Below are 17,249 nucleotides of genomic sequence, written 5' to 3'. Positions count from 1 at the left end.
CCTCACAGCTGTAGCACACGCCCGAGTGAGGCGTGTTCATGCAGAAACTCCACTGGAGAAAGCTTTCTAAAGAACTGCAGTGTTAGCAAATAACCTTGGGAGTATTCCACACTCCAAAACAATTCCAGTTCACAGCTGACCTAAGTAGGTAATGACACAGCACACACCCAAAGCTAATTCCAAAATAACTGAGACATGATCTTATTTGCTGCGTGCAAATGTTTCTAAGTGCCGAATTTACAAAACATGAACAGACATTTCATTTGTTGCAGAAATGGGTTGGAAAATAACGCCATGGTGAGAATGTTGAAACTGTTGATTTGGTTATTTCTGTAGTCCTCTCAGAGAACACTGCTAGTGGCAGCTACCCCAAGCTCAGTTCTAAAATAGCATGGTAAACAACTGGTATTGCTACTTTTGAAGCTGTAGAGTACACCCACAGGTGTTTCATGTGCCTGTGTAGCTGGCTTCAAGTTGTCATGATATGCAGACATGCAGCTAATGATATACAGACAGGCAGCTAATGAACACAGAGAACAGGACATGACCAATGAGCAGGCAGGACACTCAGGGGTGGTATCTCACTATAAAAGGCACTCGGCACTCACACTCCGCCTCTTTCCACTGATGAACATCTACAGAGTGAGTCAGGGTGTGTTTACAGTAGCACACCTCCAGCACGTGGCTAAGAGCTAGTCTGTTCAGTCAGACAGAGTAACCACACTTAGGTTAGCAGAGAGTCGAACTCATAGAGAACTGTGCTAACTGTGCTACTGGTTCAATAAATCAGATTGAACTAACTTCAAGGTCTGGTGTATCTTTTGGTTAAAGTTGCATCCAGTTGCAGCCTGTGTTATCCCAGAGTACATAACACATCATGCTACCAGGAGACTGCTTAATCTAGGTGGTTTACCTCAGTCCGTTCCGTGACGACCAGCGAATGTATCCCGGCACCATGGAGAAGATTCAGGCTCCTCACCAGCTCAGGACCTCCGGCAATCTCAGTTCCAACTGGCGGACATTCAAGCAAAGGTTTCTGCTGTACATCGAAGCTTCAGACATCGTGGGTGTGTCTGATGCAAGGAAGATGGCGCTTCTCCTCTCAACAGCGGGTGATCAAGCCATCAAACTCTTCAACTCTTTTCACTTCACCGAAGGCCAGGACAAGACAAAGTTTCAGACCATCCTGGACAAGTTTGACAGTCACTGTGAAGTGGACACCAATGAAATCTTCGAGCGCTACATATTCAAACAGCGTCCACAAGGCAAAGACAAATCTTTCAACTCCTTCTTAGCTAACCTCCGCCTGCTAGCGCTGTCCTGCAACTTTGGTGATATTGCTGACTCCATGATCAGAGACCAAATCGTTTTTGGAGTTCACTCTGATCCTCTGAGAGAGCAGCTACTGAAAATCAAGCATATGACCCTGCCAATCGCGATTGAAACTTGCACAGTGCATGCGCATGCCAAAAATCGCTATGCCCAGTACAAATCGGCTGAAAATGAGAAACTTGCCTCCCACGAGGCAGAGTGCATGCAGGCCATCTCGCGGATACAGCACCTCAGCATTGATGAAAGCGGCCATTTTGCGTGCTTTTCCCAGGGCCCCACGCATGCGCGATGCAAACGGGATAATGAAGCAGCCGACACCCGCACTGCGTATGTGCGACGACACGCGGAGCGTCAGGACACAGATGTCATGACGTGCTCGAACTGCGGCAACGCCCAATTAAAGAAACACTGCCCTGCAAAAGGCAGGCGATGTTTAAACTGCGGGAAGCCTGGACGCTATGCAGCCTTGTGCAGGTCTGCACCACCAGTCAGGGGCCAGGGCTCCCAATTCCGATGACGGCGCGTTCAGAGTGTGCAACAACGATTACAGGATTCTGATCCCGGCAGCACAACGGATCCAGAGGAAGAATGCCTGGACTCCGCCTACTGTGTGGGCATCATTAATAATGTGAACATCCGACTCATCACAAATTCAATCCATCCTCGCTGTGGATTCTGCGGACGAATGGCGTGCGGTGATGCAGGTCAACCACTGCTCCATCCAGTTTAAGCTGGACACCGGTGCTTCTGCCAACCTCCTCTCACAGGCAGATTTCAAATGCATCAAGAAGCCCCCCCAAGGTCCTTCCAGCAGCCTGCAGGCGCCTGGACTACACCGGAAATGCCATCACGGCACTGGGATCCTGCCATCTACTCGTCTCCAACCGGAGCACCCATGCACGGTTACGTTTTGAAATTGTCAAGCCAGACAGGGCATCCCTACTTGGCGCGCATGCCTGCAAGCAGCTGAACCTCGTGCAGCGGGTTTACACAACGACATCCTCCAATGTGGATCTTCAGGCCGGCATTGACGACACCTTGCTCAGTATCCGGATGTTTTCGACGGGATGGGCACGCTGCCATATCGATACAAGATTCTGCTACGACTTGATGCCAAGCCAGTGGTCCACGCACCACACCGGGTCCCGGCTCTGCTGAGGGAGCGCCTGAAGGCACAGCTCAAGGATCTTCAGCAACAGGGCATCATTTCCAAGGTAACCGAACCGACTGACTGGGTCAGCTCGGTAGTATGTGTTAGAAAGCCTTCGGGAGACCTGCGCATCTGCATTGATCTCAAGGATCTCAATAAGAATATAATGCGTGAACACGACCCCATCCCGAAGCGGGAGGAACTCACCAGTGAAATGGCACACGTACGTTTTTTCACCAAGTTAGATGCGTCACACGGATTTTGGCAAATCCAGCTGGATGAGTCCAGCAGAAGGCTCTGCACCTTCAACACACCGTTTGGCAGATACTGCTTTAATCGCATGCCGTTTGGCATTGTCTCGCCATCGGAGATCTTCCATCGCATCATGGAGCAGATGATGGAGGGCATTGAAGGGGTTTGTGTGTATGTGGACAACATCATCATATGGTCCACGAGCCCTGAAGAGCATGTTTCCCGTCTCCAGCAGGTATTCCGCCTTGTCCATGTCAATGGCCTGAAGGTGAACAGGTCCAAATGTTGCTTTGGCATGTCGACACTCAAGTTTCTAGGTGACCAGATCTCTCAGCAGGGCGTGCGCCCGGACGCAGACAAGGTCAAGGCCATCAAAGCCATGAAGGTCCCTGAAGACAAGAAGGCGGTGTTGCGATTCCTGGGCAGGGTCAATTTTCTGGGCAAATTCATCCCAAACCTGGCCTCACACACCACGGCCCTACGAAACCTGGTGAAAAAGTCCACTGCCTTTGAGTGGAAGGCAGCACATCAGGCACAGTGGTTGGAGCTGAAAGCCAAGCTCACCACTGCACCCGCCTTGGCATTTTTCGACCCAAACAGGGAGACGAAGATCTCGACAGATGCGAGCCAGGATGGCATCGGTGCGGTGCTGCTTCAACACGACGACACTTCATCCTGGGCACCGGTAGTCTACGCATCGAGGGCCATGACGCCTACCGAAACAAGGTATGCGCAAATAGAGAAGGAATGCCTGGGTCTTCACACTGGCATTCTCAAGTTTAACGACTAGGTCTACGGCCTGCCGACATTCACTGCCGAGACGGATCATAGGCCTCTGGTCCACATTATCCACAAGGACCTGAAAGATATGACGCCTCGGTTGCAGCGCATCCTCCTCAAATTCAGAAGGTACAACTTTGACTTAGTGTACACGCCTGGTAAAGAGCTCATCATCGCTGATGCATTGTCCTGCTCCATCACATTGCCTAGTGAACCGCTGGAAATCATCCGGCAGATTGAATCACAGGTGCAGCTGTGTGCTAGCACCCTCCCGGCATCTGATGAGAAGGTGGTTCGTATCCGCGAGGAGACTTCCAAAGACCCCCTCTTGCAGCGTGTCATGCACCACCTCGCCAATGGCTGGCAGAAAGGGCAGTGCCCTCAATTTTACAATGTAAAAGACGACCTGATGGTGATTGATGGTATCCTCCTCAAGCTGGACCGGATTGTCATTCCACTCAGTCTCCAGAGCTTGGTGCTCTGCCAAATCCATGAGGGACACCTGGGTGTCGAGAAGTTCAGACGCAGAGCCAGGCAGGCTGTCTACTGGCCCGGTATTAGCCAGGACATCTCGAACATGGTCCTCAACTGTGCGACCTGTCAACGCTTCCAGCCAGCGCAGAGCAAGGAGACGCTCCAGCAGCATGAAATCAAGACCTTCCCGTGGTCCAAGGTTGGCATCGACCTCTGTCGTGCCAATGGTCATGACTACGTGTTGATTATTGACTATTTCTCCAATTACCCTGAAGTCGTGAAGCTCTCAGACCTCACATCTCGGACCGTCATCAAGGCCTGTAAGGAGACGTTCTCCAGGCATGCTATCCCATTCACTGTCATGAGTGACAATGGCCCGTGCTTCAACAGCCACGAGTGGTCTAGGTTTGCCAAGTCATACCATTTCAAACATGTCACTTCCAGCCCACATATCCGCAGTCCAATGGGAAGGTTGAAAAAGGGGTGCACATTGTGAAACAGCTCATCTGCAAGGCCACGGATTCTGCTTCTGACATCCACCTCGCGCTGCTTGCATACAGGGCGACCCCACTGTCCACTGGCATGTTGCCGGCTCAACTCCTGATGAACAGAGAACTGCAGACAACACTTCCAGCCATACACTTGCCCAACCTGGATCACCTCCCGGTGCTGCAGAAGGTGCAGCAGCTCCGAAACCAGCAAAAGCAGGGCTGTGATGCTCATGCCACCGATTTGCCCGTGTTATCCCCGGCAGACAGTGTCAGGATCAAGATACCGGATGGTGGCTGGTCTGCTCCAGCTGTCGTTGTTCGACAGGCTGCTCCCCGCACGTATGTTGTATGTATGGCTGATGGTTCTGTTGTGTGACGGAACAGACGGGCACTGCGCAAAGTTGCCTGCCCGCAACCGCTTTCTTTTCCGTTTCCATCCTTTGTTTTGCCACCTCCTGATACCTCGAACTACGAGGCCACCAGTCAGGCTTCCATCCCGCCTGTCAAGGCGCCGTCGTCCCCACCACCACCTCTCCGGCAGTCGACAAGGATCAGACACAAGCCCCAGAGACTGGACTTATGAACATTTGTTTTGTTTGCTATGTTCTGCTTTCTCACATTAGACAGCTGTCTTCACATGTAAATACGTTCACATATGCCACCGCTTGTAAATACGTTAATATATGCCACCACATGCAAGTACGTTCCCATATGCCAACAAAACATTTAAAAAAAAGGGGAGATGTCACGATATGCAGACATGCAGATAATGATATACAGACAGGCAGCTAATGAACACTGAGAACAGGACATGACCAATGAGCAGGCGGGACACTCATGGGTGGTATCTCACTGTAAAAAGCATGAGGCACTCACACTCCGCATCTTTCCACTGATGAACATCTACAGAGTGAGTCAGGGTGTATCTACAGTATCACACCTCCAGCACGTGGCTAAGCTAGTTTGGTTCAGTCAGACCGAGTAACCACACTTAGGTTAGCAGAGAGTCGAACTCATAGAGAACGGTGGTAACTGTGCTACTGGTTCAATAAATCAGATTGAACTCACTTCAAGGCCTGGAGTATATTTTGGTTAAAGCTGCATCCAGTTGCAGCCTGTGTTATCCCAGAGTACATAACACATCACAAGTGACTGGGAAAAGCCTTCAAGTTTCTTTTCTGCAGTTGGTTAGGAGTGACCACCCTCTGACATTAGGGAAGAGCTGCGAAAAGAAGCAACATTGAGACCGTGGGCAGCACAAGTGGATAGCACTGTGATTTCACAGCGCCAGGGTCCCAGGTTCGATTCCCTGCTGGATCACTGTCTGTGCGGAGTCTGCACATTCTCCCCGTGTCTGCGTGGGTTTCCTCCAGGTGCTCCGGTTTCCTCCCAAAGTCCAAAGACGTGCAGGTTAGGTGGATTGGCCATGATAAATAGCCCTTAGTGACCAAAAAGTTTAGATGGGGTTACTGGGTTACGGGGATAGGTGGAAGTGAGGGCTTAAGTGGGTCGATGGACCGAATGGCCTCCTTCTGTACTGTATGTTCTAATTGGACAATTGTTTGTGTGATACCACTGTTACTTTTGGATCCACCTACAATGTAACTGGGGCAGAGTCTAGAACTAGCAATCATGTCACTTGGTAATTACAGATGAGGAAGGCATAGTTCACCCATCCGGAGAGAGATTCTTGCGAATTCTATTGTAATATTCACTTATCTCAAACAATTGCAGGGTTTGTGCCCCCACTACTCCATCTGGAGGTTTTCCCACATATTGACCATTCTTTTTGCCAAGATAAATTTTCTGATATCAGTTTATTACTTTGAACCCATGCTCGCCAGCCCTACCCCTATTTTCCAATGTTAATTTAATGGAATATTTAAGGGTTAACATGAACAAAGTTAGATACTCTATATGATCAGCTCTAAGGTGATTATTTTCCAGGTTGACCCTTGCTCAATCTGTGGCACTCTTGCTTCGGCATTACTAGGTTCCAGTTTCAAGTCCCACTCAAGGATCTGAGGAATCCAGGCTAGACTCTGGGCGTGATTCACTGGAAAAATGTCAAAGTGCGGTTTTGTGCACATTTGGCGGGGTGTGATTTTCCTATCCTGTTGTGCTGGGCGCTGATCCATCGGGCCAGGTGAATAGTGGGAAAGGCCAAAACGGTATTCGTGCCAGGAGCTAACTGTTTTACCATTCACCCGTCCCGCTCCCAAGGCGAGATCAGGATCTCGCCCAGAAATGGCAAGAAGCTTATTAAACCTAATTTGCATTAATTTCAATTTCATTACCAAGGTTGAAGTCGAATACAGTGGCCAGGAGTCACATGACCCCACAGCGAGAAGGAATGCTGGCGTCACTAAGTACTCATCTTCAAAAACCGGGACCTGGCGCAATGGCTACTGAGGGGAGGTGAAGAGAAGAGTAGCCCTATCCATTTACTGGCATGCAGCTCAAGGGCACCGGAACTGCTGTCTAGTAATCTGGGTGGTGGGGGGGGGTTGAACGGTTTGTGTGAGGCATTCAAGCCATCTTTAAATATTGTGGAGACCCATAACAGGGGTCATCAGAGCTGTAGCTTGTCTGTCCTACCAAAATCTCCCAGGACAGAGTCCTGTTGCAGTTTGTCTCATAAAATTCAATTTCACTCCCTCTGACTGTGAGCAGCCTCTAGCTTCACAAATGAAGCTTATTTCATATGAGGGATTAGCTTTGTTAGTTGGGTAGCACTTCACACTCTTGAAGTCTCAAGTGCCTCCTCGAAGGAACAGGTGGCCTGTCTGAGAGAATGATTAGTGGACTGGCTGTCCTGTGACCTTTGATGCCTGGATATAGTGCCTAGGGGCATCAGCACCAGAGAGGCAACTGCCAACAATAAAACAATGTCATGGGAATGGCACTTTAAGAAATGTTTGTCTTCTCAAGTGGCTGTAGTGATGTCATGGTGTGTGGAGCTGGGCTTTGGCTCTGCTTTTTACTTTCGTTTTGAGCTGGAAGCTGTTTTGTAGCTGAGTTTTTGGTTTCGTTTTCAGTTGGAGAGCTGCATTCAAATCAACGAGGTGTTCTTTGGTCTCTCTCTCTGCTTGCTAAAGATTGTCTCCAGATCACTTGATGATTTCAAAGTAATACCTGTTTCTGTAAGGAATGCAAACCTATTGTCGTTGTTAAAAAGGGTCTTTGACTTATGGATGTTGTTAGGAAAGTTACCAAGGGTTACTTATAGAGTACTGTATCTTTGGGGGGGGGGGGGGTAATCAATGTTGGTAGTTGCTAAGATGTTTACTGTGTGTTTATAAAATGTTAACTGGATTCATAGAATAAACCTGGTTATGTTTAAAAATACTTTAGCTCTCTGTTGCATCACATCTGTAAAGTGGGCCCTTGTGCTCCCCATAACCAAAATCTGTTAAAGGTTGTGCGTCAGGTGAACTCCATGATATACTTTGGTGTTCTCTAAACCCTGGCCCACAATAACAGTAAAGAGCAGGGGTTCACCACTGAGGACCCTCTTGCGGCCAAAGGGTAAGTGTCTGGGTGAGTTTAGGACAGCTGAACATGAGTTCCCTAATGTTGCTGGCAGAGGTCTGGGCTCTAGCGGCTCCTGATTTAGCCAGAAGGGAGTGTGCAGGGCGAAGTTTGCCAGCACAACTGGCTCGCTGGATGACACTCTGAGAGAAGGTGGAGAATCATGGTAAGGCTGGGGGATTTCAGGTACCTGGGATGGAAGACCCAACTGATTGTCGGTCTCTCTCCTTCTCCAAATCCTTCCAGAGACAAAAATGAATGTTGGTGTCGATCCTGAAGAGGTTGCCCTTATTCTGCTTGTTGCAGGCAGGAAGACACCAAAGAAGGCAGCAAGGCAAACGCAAGCTGGGGGAGGGTCCATATGTGCAGGGGGCTGCTCTACACCCTCAAGACCAGGCCACCCATCAGGCTGAGGAGGGGAGGCCAATTACGCGCCAGGGTGTACAGGTGTTAATGGCCATACTATAAGCCGATGGACAGCATATCTCAACAGGGAGACAGTGTGGCAGCTTGCCATGTCTTCACGGACATGGCACCCTGTGGAGGAGGAGGAGGACACCCGCTCCAGGTGGCTGTGAAGGTCACTACAGCCCTCAATTTCAACCCTACTGGGTCATTCCAGGGCTCGAGCAGGGACCAGCCTGGCATTTCGCAATCGCCAGCCCACAGATGCATCCGGGAGGTGACGGATTCTCTGGGTATCTCCAGGCATCTGATTACATCAACGTCAACCTGGATAAGGCCCACCAAGATGCATGGGTTGTGGAATATGCCACCATCACGAGGATGCTGTAGGTCCAGTGGGCCATCGATATACCCGCATGCCACCCTGTGAGTACTAGGGCATCAGGGGGTGCCCGATATTAACAAGTGGTTCCACTCCTTGAATGTTCAGATTCTGGGTGACCACTGCCTCAGGTTCATGTGTGTGCATGCTATCCTGGCAGCATGCAATGCAGCTACATCCTGGGGCACTCCAAGATTCCCAGTGTCTTTGAGGGTCACCCGAGGATGACTCGCTGAGGATATCATGGCTGATGAGGCCAGTGCGGAGGCCCAATACCGAGGCAGAGATCCGATACAATCAGGCCCATGTTGCCACCTGTACTGGCATTGAGCTGCTCAAAATGTGGTTCCACTGTCTGGACTGCCCTGGTAGGGCTCTGCAGTACAGCCCCCAGAGGTTCTCTTGCTTTGTGTAGGTCTGCTGTGCCCTTCACAACTTAGCATAGCAGCGCGGAGATTCATTTCACTAGCAACAAGGCTGTATCAGCTTCCTCCGCCTCGATCACCCTGTTCCTCGGTTCAAGGATCTATGTAACATCACTACAGGCCCGTGTTGGTACTGTCAGCGGGTCACTGTGCAAGGCAGGAGAGTGATGACCACTTGTCTGTGAGGAAAGCTCTGGTGCACCTCAGGTTCTGATTAAGTCTGACTCCTGCCTTTCTGCTGGCAGTGTGCTCACATCCATCCTCATGACCGAGTCTGCACCTTGGACCTCTGGGGGGGGGGGGGGGAAGAGAGAGAGAGAGAGAGAGAGAAAGAGAGGTGGTAACAGGGCATAGGCAGCAGGGCATGGGTTGCAGGCAGGCCCGCTGTAAAGATTAAAATGACAGGAAGCTTCACATATTTCAGGTGTGGATTGTTTCAATGTTACAGATTTCCATTTCCCCCAGTAAGGACAGTGACCTCACCAGTGCCTACTCAGTTCTCCTCACTCTTCTTGTTCCTCCGTAGTTACTGCTATGTCTAGGTGTGACCCAACGATGCAACCCAGAGGTGGAGTCAGCTTGCTGCCTTCGGTATCCTGTAGCTTTGATGCCCTTGGTGGATGTCCTCTGGAGGGCCTGGAGCCTGTGGGCCCTGGCCGACCTACTGCTGTCACAGGTGTCGCCATGCCACCCTGTTCTGACTGCTGCCCTTGAGATGCTCCAGTTTTTTTATGATGGGGAGCTCCGTTCACTCCACTCCCCGTTGTAGCAAGGGATTGCAACTCCATTTTCCAGCACAGCGTGGCCGAAGGATCGTGGTCGGAGTCATGATTCAGGTGAATCACGTCCATAATCTCACCATATTTACCCTGTGGGATTTCAAGATCTACTTTTACAGTTTTTCCTGTGAAGAAATTTCCTCTACTTTATATAGGAATAGCTAGACTTTAACTAAGGAAGATGCAAAAATTAAATTCCCAACTGGCAAATTCCCTTGCTGGCATCTCATGAATAGAATATATTTAAATGGGTCATTCAAACAGCCACATGCCTGATTACCTCGCTGTTGAATGCAACTAAATCCATAGCCCCGGAAGCTGGTGTATTTTAACCATTAATGCACGAGCTAAATATACTATTTGGACATCCACAAATAATTCATAATGACATCCAAATTTCAACTGTGGGCATGGGGACAATGATTGTACATATTTACACGAGGGGCTCTAAACTGATTTAGGAGGTTTAAGAAGGTTTCAAGTGCTTCGCCAAAACACATCTTTGTCCTTCTGTCTAGATGACAATTATCAACTGAAATAAAAATTTAAACCAAACAAGCAAGCTCTGATGCAAGCCTCTTTCAATTGAAGTAAGCCCTATGGGTGGCAATGTGGCACAGTGGTCAGCATTGTCGCTTCACAGCACCAGGGACCCAGGTTCGATTCCCGGCTTGGGTCACTGTCTGCACGGAGTCTGCACATTCTCCTTGTGTCTGCGTGGGTTTCCTCCGGGTGCTCCGGTTTCCTCCCACAAGTCCCGAAAGATATGCTTGTTAGGGGAATTGGACATTCTGAATTCTCCCTCTGTATACCCGAACAGGTGCTGGAGTGTGGTGACTAGGGGCTTTTCACAGTAACTTCGTTGCAGTGTTAATGTAAGCCTACTTGTGACACTAATAAAGATTATTATAAAACAGGCCCTCCCGCAGTGCTGATTGGCTAGTAGGGAAGCCATTGTAAAGTAGGAAATGGCGCAGAAAATTTATGCAAAGCAAACACCCACGAATAGCTATGTGGTAATGACCAGCTAATTTATTTTAGTGATATTGATTGAGGGATAAATATTGGACAGGACAGAAGATAGCTTCCCTATTCTTAACATAGTGCCATTGGATCTTTCATTTGAGAGGCTGACTGGGCCCTGATTTAATATCTCATTGTTTTAGAAACAGATAGACCAAAGTGAGGCAGACATTTTTCAACGTGAGGTATTATATGGACAGATGGACTAGTTTATTGTCACGTGTACTACAGTAAAAAGTATTTTTTTGTGTGCAGCTCAAACAGATCATTTAGTACATGAAATGAAAAGAAAAGAAAATACTTAATAGGGCAACATAAGGTACACAATGTAAATTATGGGTCAGTCCAGTTAAATTTCAGAGAGTCACAAACTAACAGATTATGCTCGCTGGATAATTCACAACTGACATAACCCTGGTTTTCTCTATTTTGGGGGCAGTTCTGCTATTGTCACCAAACTAATCTGCTATTCTACCTACAAAAGAATGTGAGCATTCTGGGAATTCCCACAGCCTCAACAGTTTTCATTTATTTAGGGGAACCAGAACGGTTGAGCAAAACATCCAAATGCATGAACCATTGTCAAATAAAATTTGATTTTGAGCCACAGGGGAAATATTAGTACATGTAACTGGAAGATTAGATGAAGGTTGGGGAGGGTTAAGGTACATTTTAAAATAACAAAGTAAAATTAAAAAAAATCAGGGTTAGGAAATTCCAGAGACTAGCCAGCTAAAGATTTCAAAACCTTTTTGTCCACTGACCACTTAGGCAGGGCAAAAGTCTCTTGTGGGCTAACTTGTGGTCCATCCCCTTTTGCAGTGCCAGAAAATTCACCAGAATTCATGGAAAGTGTTGTGCTGCTTTTGATAAGACACTAATGAAGTGATGTCTGGGGAGCCCATGTCATGGCCAGTTTGTCTCCTTGCTTTCAGCCACACGCGTGGTTGGAAAGTCCAACCTTGCAGTAACAGTAATCTTGCTGATAAAAGTAGGTAGTTTTAGCAGTGGCACACGCTTATGATGATTCATGCCATGCACATGAGAGCCCGTCTGATTGTGTGATGTCATGCAAGTAGTCTGCTTGCTTTCTTGTATGGTCTCAGCCGTGGTCTTGCATTTTGGACTAGCTGATGGCCCACTAGGAGGATCCTTATGAACCACACTTTGAGAACTTTGTACTCAAGGCACAGACGTGAATGGTGCAGCTATGAAAGTCTGGGGTGCACAGGAGGCCAGAATTGGAGGAACGCAGAGATGTGAGGGCTGTAGGGTCTGGAGGATGTTACAGATACAGGGAGGGGAAAGCCATGGAGTGATTTGAAAACAAGCACTCGTGACAAGTTTCACATTTAAGTAAAACAAAAATTATACATGTTTCATTGTATAACTAATTTCTACACAGAAAAAAAGTAATTGTGTTACAGGGGTCCATGGAGCTTTTAATAATAAGGCAAGGGGCCTCAGAAGCAAAAGGTTTGAGTACCACTGATCCACGCAACATATGAAAAAGCTGCAAAGACCTGGGGCGTCATTCTCCGCCGGCGGGAGTCTCCGTTTTGCCGGCGCCCGGGGGTTTCCCGACGGCGTGGGGCTGCCCCACAATGGGAAACCCCATTGACCGGCCGGTGTTACGGAGACTCCCGCCGGCCGGTCGGAGCAGAAATGTGGCGGGGTGGGTAGGAGAATTTCGCCCCTGGTGTTAATTTGTATCACATGATACAGAAAAAACAAAGTAACTCGCTTCAGCAAAGATTCAGGGAAAGATTACTTAAGTAACCCAAAATGAAGCCAGATAATTAGGTAAGGGCCATAGGTCTTCAATTATTTAAAAAAGCTTTTGATGTTGTCCCGACAACAGAAAATGTTCACAGGTCATGTTATTACATGTAACAATGTGTAACAATGCTGAAAGTTTCAGCTGACATGAACACCCAATTGTGGAAGACACAAAGCTGAATGACCCTCTTTTGGCATTCGTGTGATGCTCTCATACATTCCAGCTCTCCCATGGCGAAGTTAGTTCGTAAGAACACAGTTAACCTATATTGTTGCCGCCCCCAAGTAATTCAAATTACAAGCAATTCAAAAATGACAACAATGCTTCACAGTGAATTTATTTTGAAACTTCCTGCTACAATAGCTTAAACCAATCTTAAGAAAGATAGATACTGAAACTTCAACACAATCTATGTTCTGTTTTAAACCTCCGCATATTCAGAGACTTTGAAACCATGTTTTTTAAAAATAAATTTCGAGTACCCAATTCATTTTTTTCAATTAAGGGGCAATTTAGTGTGGCCAATCCACCTAGCAAACACAAAACTCCACACGGACAGTGACCCAGAGCCAGATTCGAACCTGGGATCTCAGCGCCATGAGGCAGCAGGGCTAACCCACTGCGTCACCGTGATGCCCTAAACCATGCTTTATTTACACACAAATTCTCACCAATACATATGAACTATTTTATGGTAAGCAATTTATTTTTGCAACATGCAAGGTTTCAAATATATAACTATCTTTTACCGCCCAAGATCCTGTAGAATTTTCATCAGCTCAATAGAATTCCTTAGAATAATATTGTGCTTTTATAATGTTTTATTATATTGTTCTACCACCACAAGACAACCCCATATACAATATAAAGGGCTTGGTAAGTACAAAGGGACCACAAGAGATCATCTTTTTCCAGACATTTTAAAAACATTTGACATAAAGCTTTTACATTTCCAGATACACTAAGATGTAAGTTTACTTTGGTAAAAGCTGCTCAGCTCCTGAACAATCACAGCTTTCATTACTTTTCCCAGAAAATAAAGTCCAAGTAACTGACCTCTACAGCTCCAACAGCAACAGTAATACTTTGCCAGGATCCTTTTCATACAGCACCGGCAAGGACAGCACTCACTGCCAGCTCTCATGTTTCCTTGATAGTTCTCATGGCAGGTAAGCACTGATACTGAATGACCACGCACAGCAGACTTTAGGGGAAGCTGCAGTTGTCATCGTCTACTCTCTGCAATCTGTTCTACTGAGTAATGGCATAGGCACTTCCCAGCTGAGGGTGGAGTCAAATCGAGGCTGGTGCAGAAAACTTCCATTAGCAAATTAATGTCAACACTGACCTACACAAACTGCTTTCAACAGACACACCTGTGAACTGAATCAATCACTACAATGCACTCACCAAAGATTCACATCTGTGTTGCTAATCACAGTTCAACACAATGCATTACTTATTACAGTTTCTTTTACATCAGAAATCAGTATCACCAACCTAACATTGAGAAGGCAACAAAATGAAACCATAAATGTAATACTCACTGATATTAGATTCACCACAAGCACAGTATAAATATCTGTTCAGCTGTGAAAATCCTGTGTGTATTCAAGGTCACTGAATGTGTACAAGTGGCCAGAAAGGGAAACAGAATTCAGTTCTGTGATTTTTTTAAAAAAAAACTCTCAGTAATTAGCTTCTTTCCCTCTATAGCCAGACGCAAACTCAAAATGGTACAGCTTGGTTCAAAATTATTGCAGTCAATTGTGATCTGAGAAACAGAAGGTAATATTATCTACTCTCGTCAGAGTCGAGCGTGACAGCACACCTAAAGAAAAACAGTCTGCTTGCTGAGATGGAGGGACTCGTAGCCCCCGAAATCAGGTGTGTGGGTCAGCGATATGGTAGAGTTTCTCAGTCTGGAAATAAATCAAGTTCGCTCTAAGAGGCTCAATACAGGGATTCGCCCGGAGTTGGCAGCTGTTCATCGATTTCTTTAACAAAAACTGAACGTCAGCAGTAAGGGGGGAAAAGGGAAAAAGGGGGGGGGGGGGGAAAGAGGAAAATAGGAGGTATGGTAATGTTAAATAAGGACAGGGAATTTAGGGGGCGATTCTCCGATATGGAGGCCAAGTGTTCGCGCCGTCGTGAACGCCGTCGTGTTTCACGACGGCGCGAACAGGGCCCGGGTTCAACCTAAGGGGCCAGCACGGTGCTGGAGCGGTTTACGCCGCTCCAGTGTCCTTACGAGGTGCCAAATGGGCGCCGCACCAACCCGCGCATGCGCAGCTGGGGCAGCCCAATCCTGCGCATGCTCAGTTGGGCCGCACCATCCTGCGCATGCGTGGGGAATGTCTTACGCACGCCGGCCCATCACCAACATGGGGCCGGTGTTCTGGGGCCGTGCGTGGAGGAGTTAGGCCCGGGGAGGGAAAGAGGCCGGCCCGCCGATCGGTGGGCCCCGATCGTGGGCCATACCCCATCGGAGGCTACCCCGGTGAAGGAGCCCTCCTCCCTCCCCCACAGGTCACCCCCCCAGCGTTCGCGCAGAGTTCCCGCCAGCAGCGACCAGGGGTGGACGGCACCGGCGGGAACCTGTCGTATCGTAACGGCCGCTCGGCCCATCTGGCCGGAGAATCGCCGCTCGGCGGTTCTCTGAGCGGCCCGCTGCGAATCGCGCGCCGCTGGTTTCCGGAGGGTGGGAGAATCGCGTGCGGGGGTAGGGGCGGCGTGGCGCGATTCGCGCAGCGCCCTGCCGATTCCCCCATCTGGCTTGGGGGGGGGGGAAGAATAGCGCCCTTAATATATGGGTAATTGGGGATAGGGGGGGAGAAGTGGGGTACGTGGTCTATTGTTTGATGGTATTTTAGGGGGTATTTTGTTCGTCTATCAATTCATAAAGCTCTAAATTCTGCATGAGGACTACCTAAATCTGGCCCTTGTGGACAAAGATGCTGAATCACCCGCCATAACACAATATGAAAGGACATCATCATTTTGAAAAGTGTTGGCAAATAAAAAAGACACGTAATATTCTATTGACACCCATAATTTGCTTGCAACATCTCAAGGATTAAAGTAATTCACTTCTCTGCTGCCTCTCTAAACAAGAATAAACTTGTCATGGGTTATTCCTGCAATAACTATGTACAAATGCAAAATTATATAATTAGGCTGCAATTAAGAAACCTTTGCAATTTTCAATATGCCCGGAATTACTAATGTTCAACATTTTTCTTGAAGTGCTTCCAGTAATGTCTGGAATTTTTTACGTTTCCTATGTAGAGTTGGACAGGTGACTGCTTCAGAAGGATGGTTATTGAGGTCTACAATGATGCTCTGATCTCCACAGACTTCATCTTAGCTTATTTTTCTTTCTATTCCTTCCAATTGTGTCCTCTATTTCTTAAGCAAATTGAAGAGTTTGGTATTCACCGCACCAAATGTAAGACTATGGGCATGATTCAACTAAAAGGAAACAAAGTCCCATAGCGAGCGCATGTCTGCGTGGGTTTCCTCCGGGTGCTCCGGTTTCCACCCACAAGTCCCGAAAGACGTGCTGTTAGGTAATTTGGATATTCTGAATTCTCCCTCTGTGTACCCGAACAGGCGCCGGAGTGTGGCGACTAGGGGATTTTCACAGTAACTTCATTGCAGTGTTAATATAAGCCTACTTGTGACAATAAAGATTATTATTAAAATTGAGAAAATAGAATACTGTACCCAATTTGTAATTCTCAAATTCCCTGAACAGCAATTACATTCATTTTTCAATAAATTTACTTTGATGAAGCATCTCAGCTGATTGGCACCTGAAGATTACATCTGTGGCAACAATTTAAAAAATGCTATTTTAATTTCTCACACTAATTCATATTTGAGTGGGGCATGATTTCTATAGTTCATATATTGGCTAAGCTGTATTTATATTGCCTGTATAAGTTAGCAATGCTTTCAAACAGAATTGTGATATCTTCTTGCCACTCCTTCCTCAATGTATTTTTTTGTGAAACTCTCACAATCCACCTGTATTCTTTTCGGTTTCGTACCGTGGAATCTTCTGGATATTTTGCCGGGTGTCAGTTTCAGACTGAAAACCAGCCATGTATCTCTCCAGCAACACAGCCGTGTTTTCACTCCATATTCTTTGGCACTCTGTGCACAGAGAATCTGGGGGGGCGGTTTCCGCCGTCACTCTGGTGGGGCGGAGCCTGATAAAACTGGCAAGGCTGGCTCCACAGAGGTTGGGGCACCATCTTAAACGGGTTCCCCAATCTGTGATGAAAATAAACTTCCTCCCAGGTCTGATGGTTAACACAAGCTCAAAGTCTCCTGTAGTCTCATTAATCTCAAGATGAGCAGGTCAGAGGTTAGGAATTCTGCAGGGAGTAACTCACCTCCTGACTCCCCAAAACCTGTCTATAGTGATAGTCAGGTATCAA

General features: G+C 47.5%; 1 protein-coding gene across 4 annotated transcripts in view; it reads right to left on the bottom strand.

Moving 5' to 3' along the window:
• The window catches only part of kalrna (kalirin RhoGEF kinase a), a 1,210,365-nt gene that overhangs the window by 235,468 nt on the left and 957,648 nt on the right, over positions 1-17,249 (bottom strand). Inside the window, exon 1 of one of the 4 annotated variants that reach the window (XM_072475633.1) lies at positions 13,861-14,041. The exons of the other annotated variants lie outside the window; for them this stretch is intronic. Coding sequence (XP_072331734.1) covers positions 13,861-13,948 — 88 coding nt within the window. The 5' untranslated portion in view covers positions 13,949-14,041. Of the gene's footprint in view, positions 1-13,860; positions 14,042-17,249 lie in introns of those variants that run through there. 4 annotated transcript variants of the gene reach the window in all.

Source organism: Scyliorhinus torazame, chromosome 2, assembly GCF_047496885.1.
Source record: "Scyliorhinus torazame isolate Kashiwa2021f chromosome 2, sScyTor2.1, whole genome shotgun sequence".
Taxonomy (NCBI): domain Eukaryota; kingdom Metazoa; phylum Chordata; class Chondrichthyes; order Carcharhiniformes; family Scyliorhinidae; genus Scyliorhinus; species Scyliorhinus torazame.
This window is presented reverse-complemented; position numbering and strand designations above follow the sequence as displayed.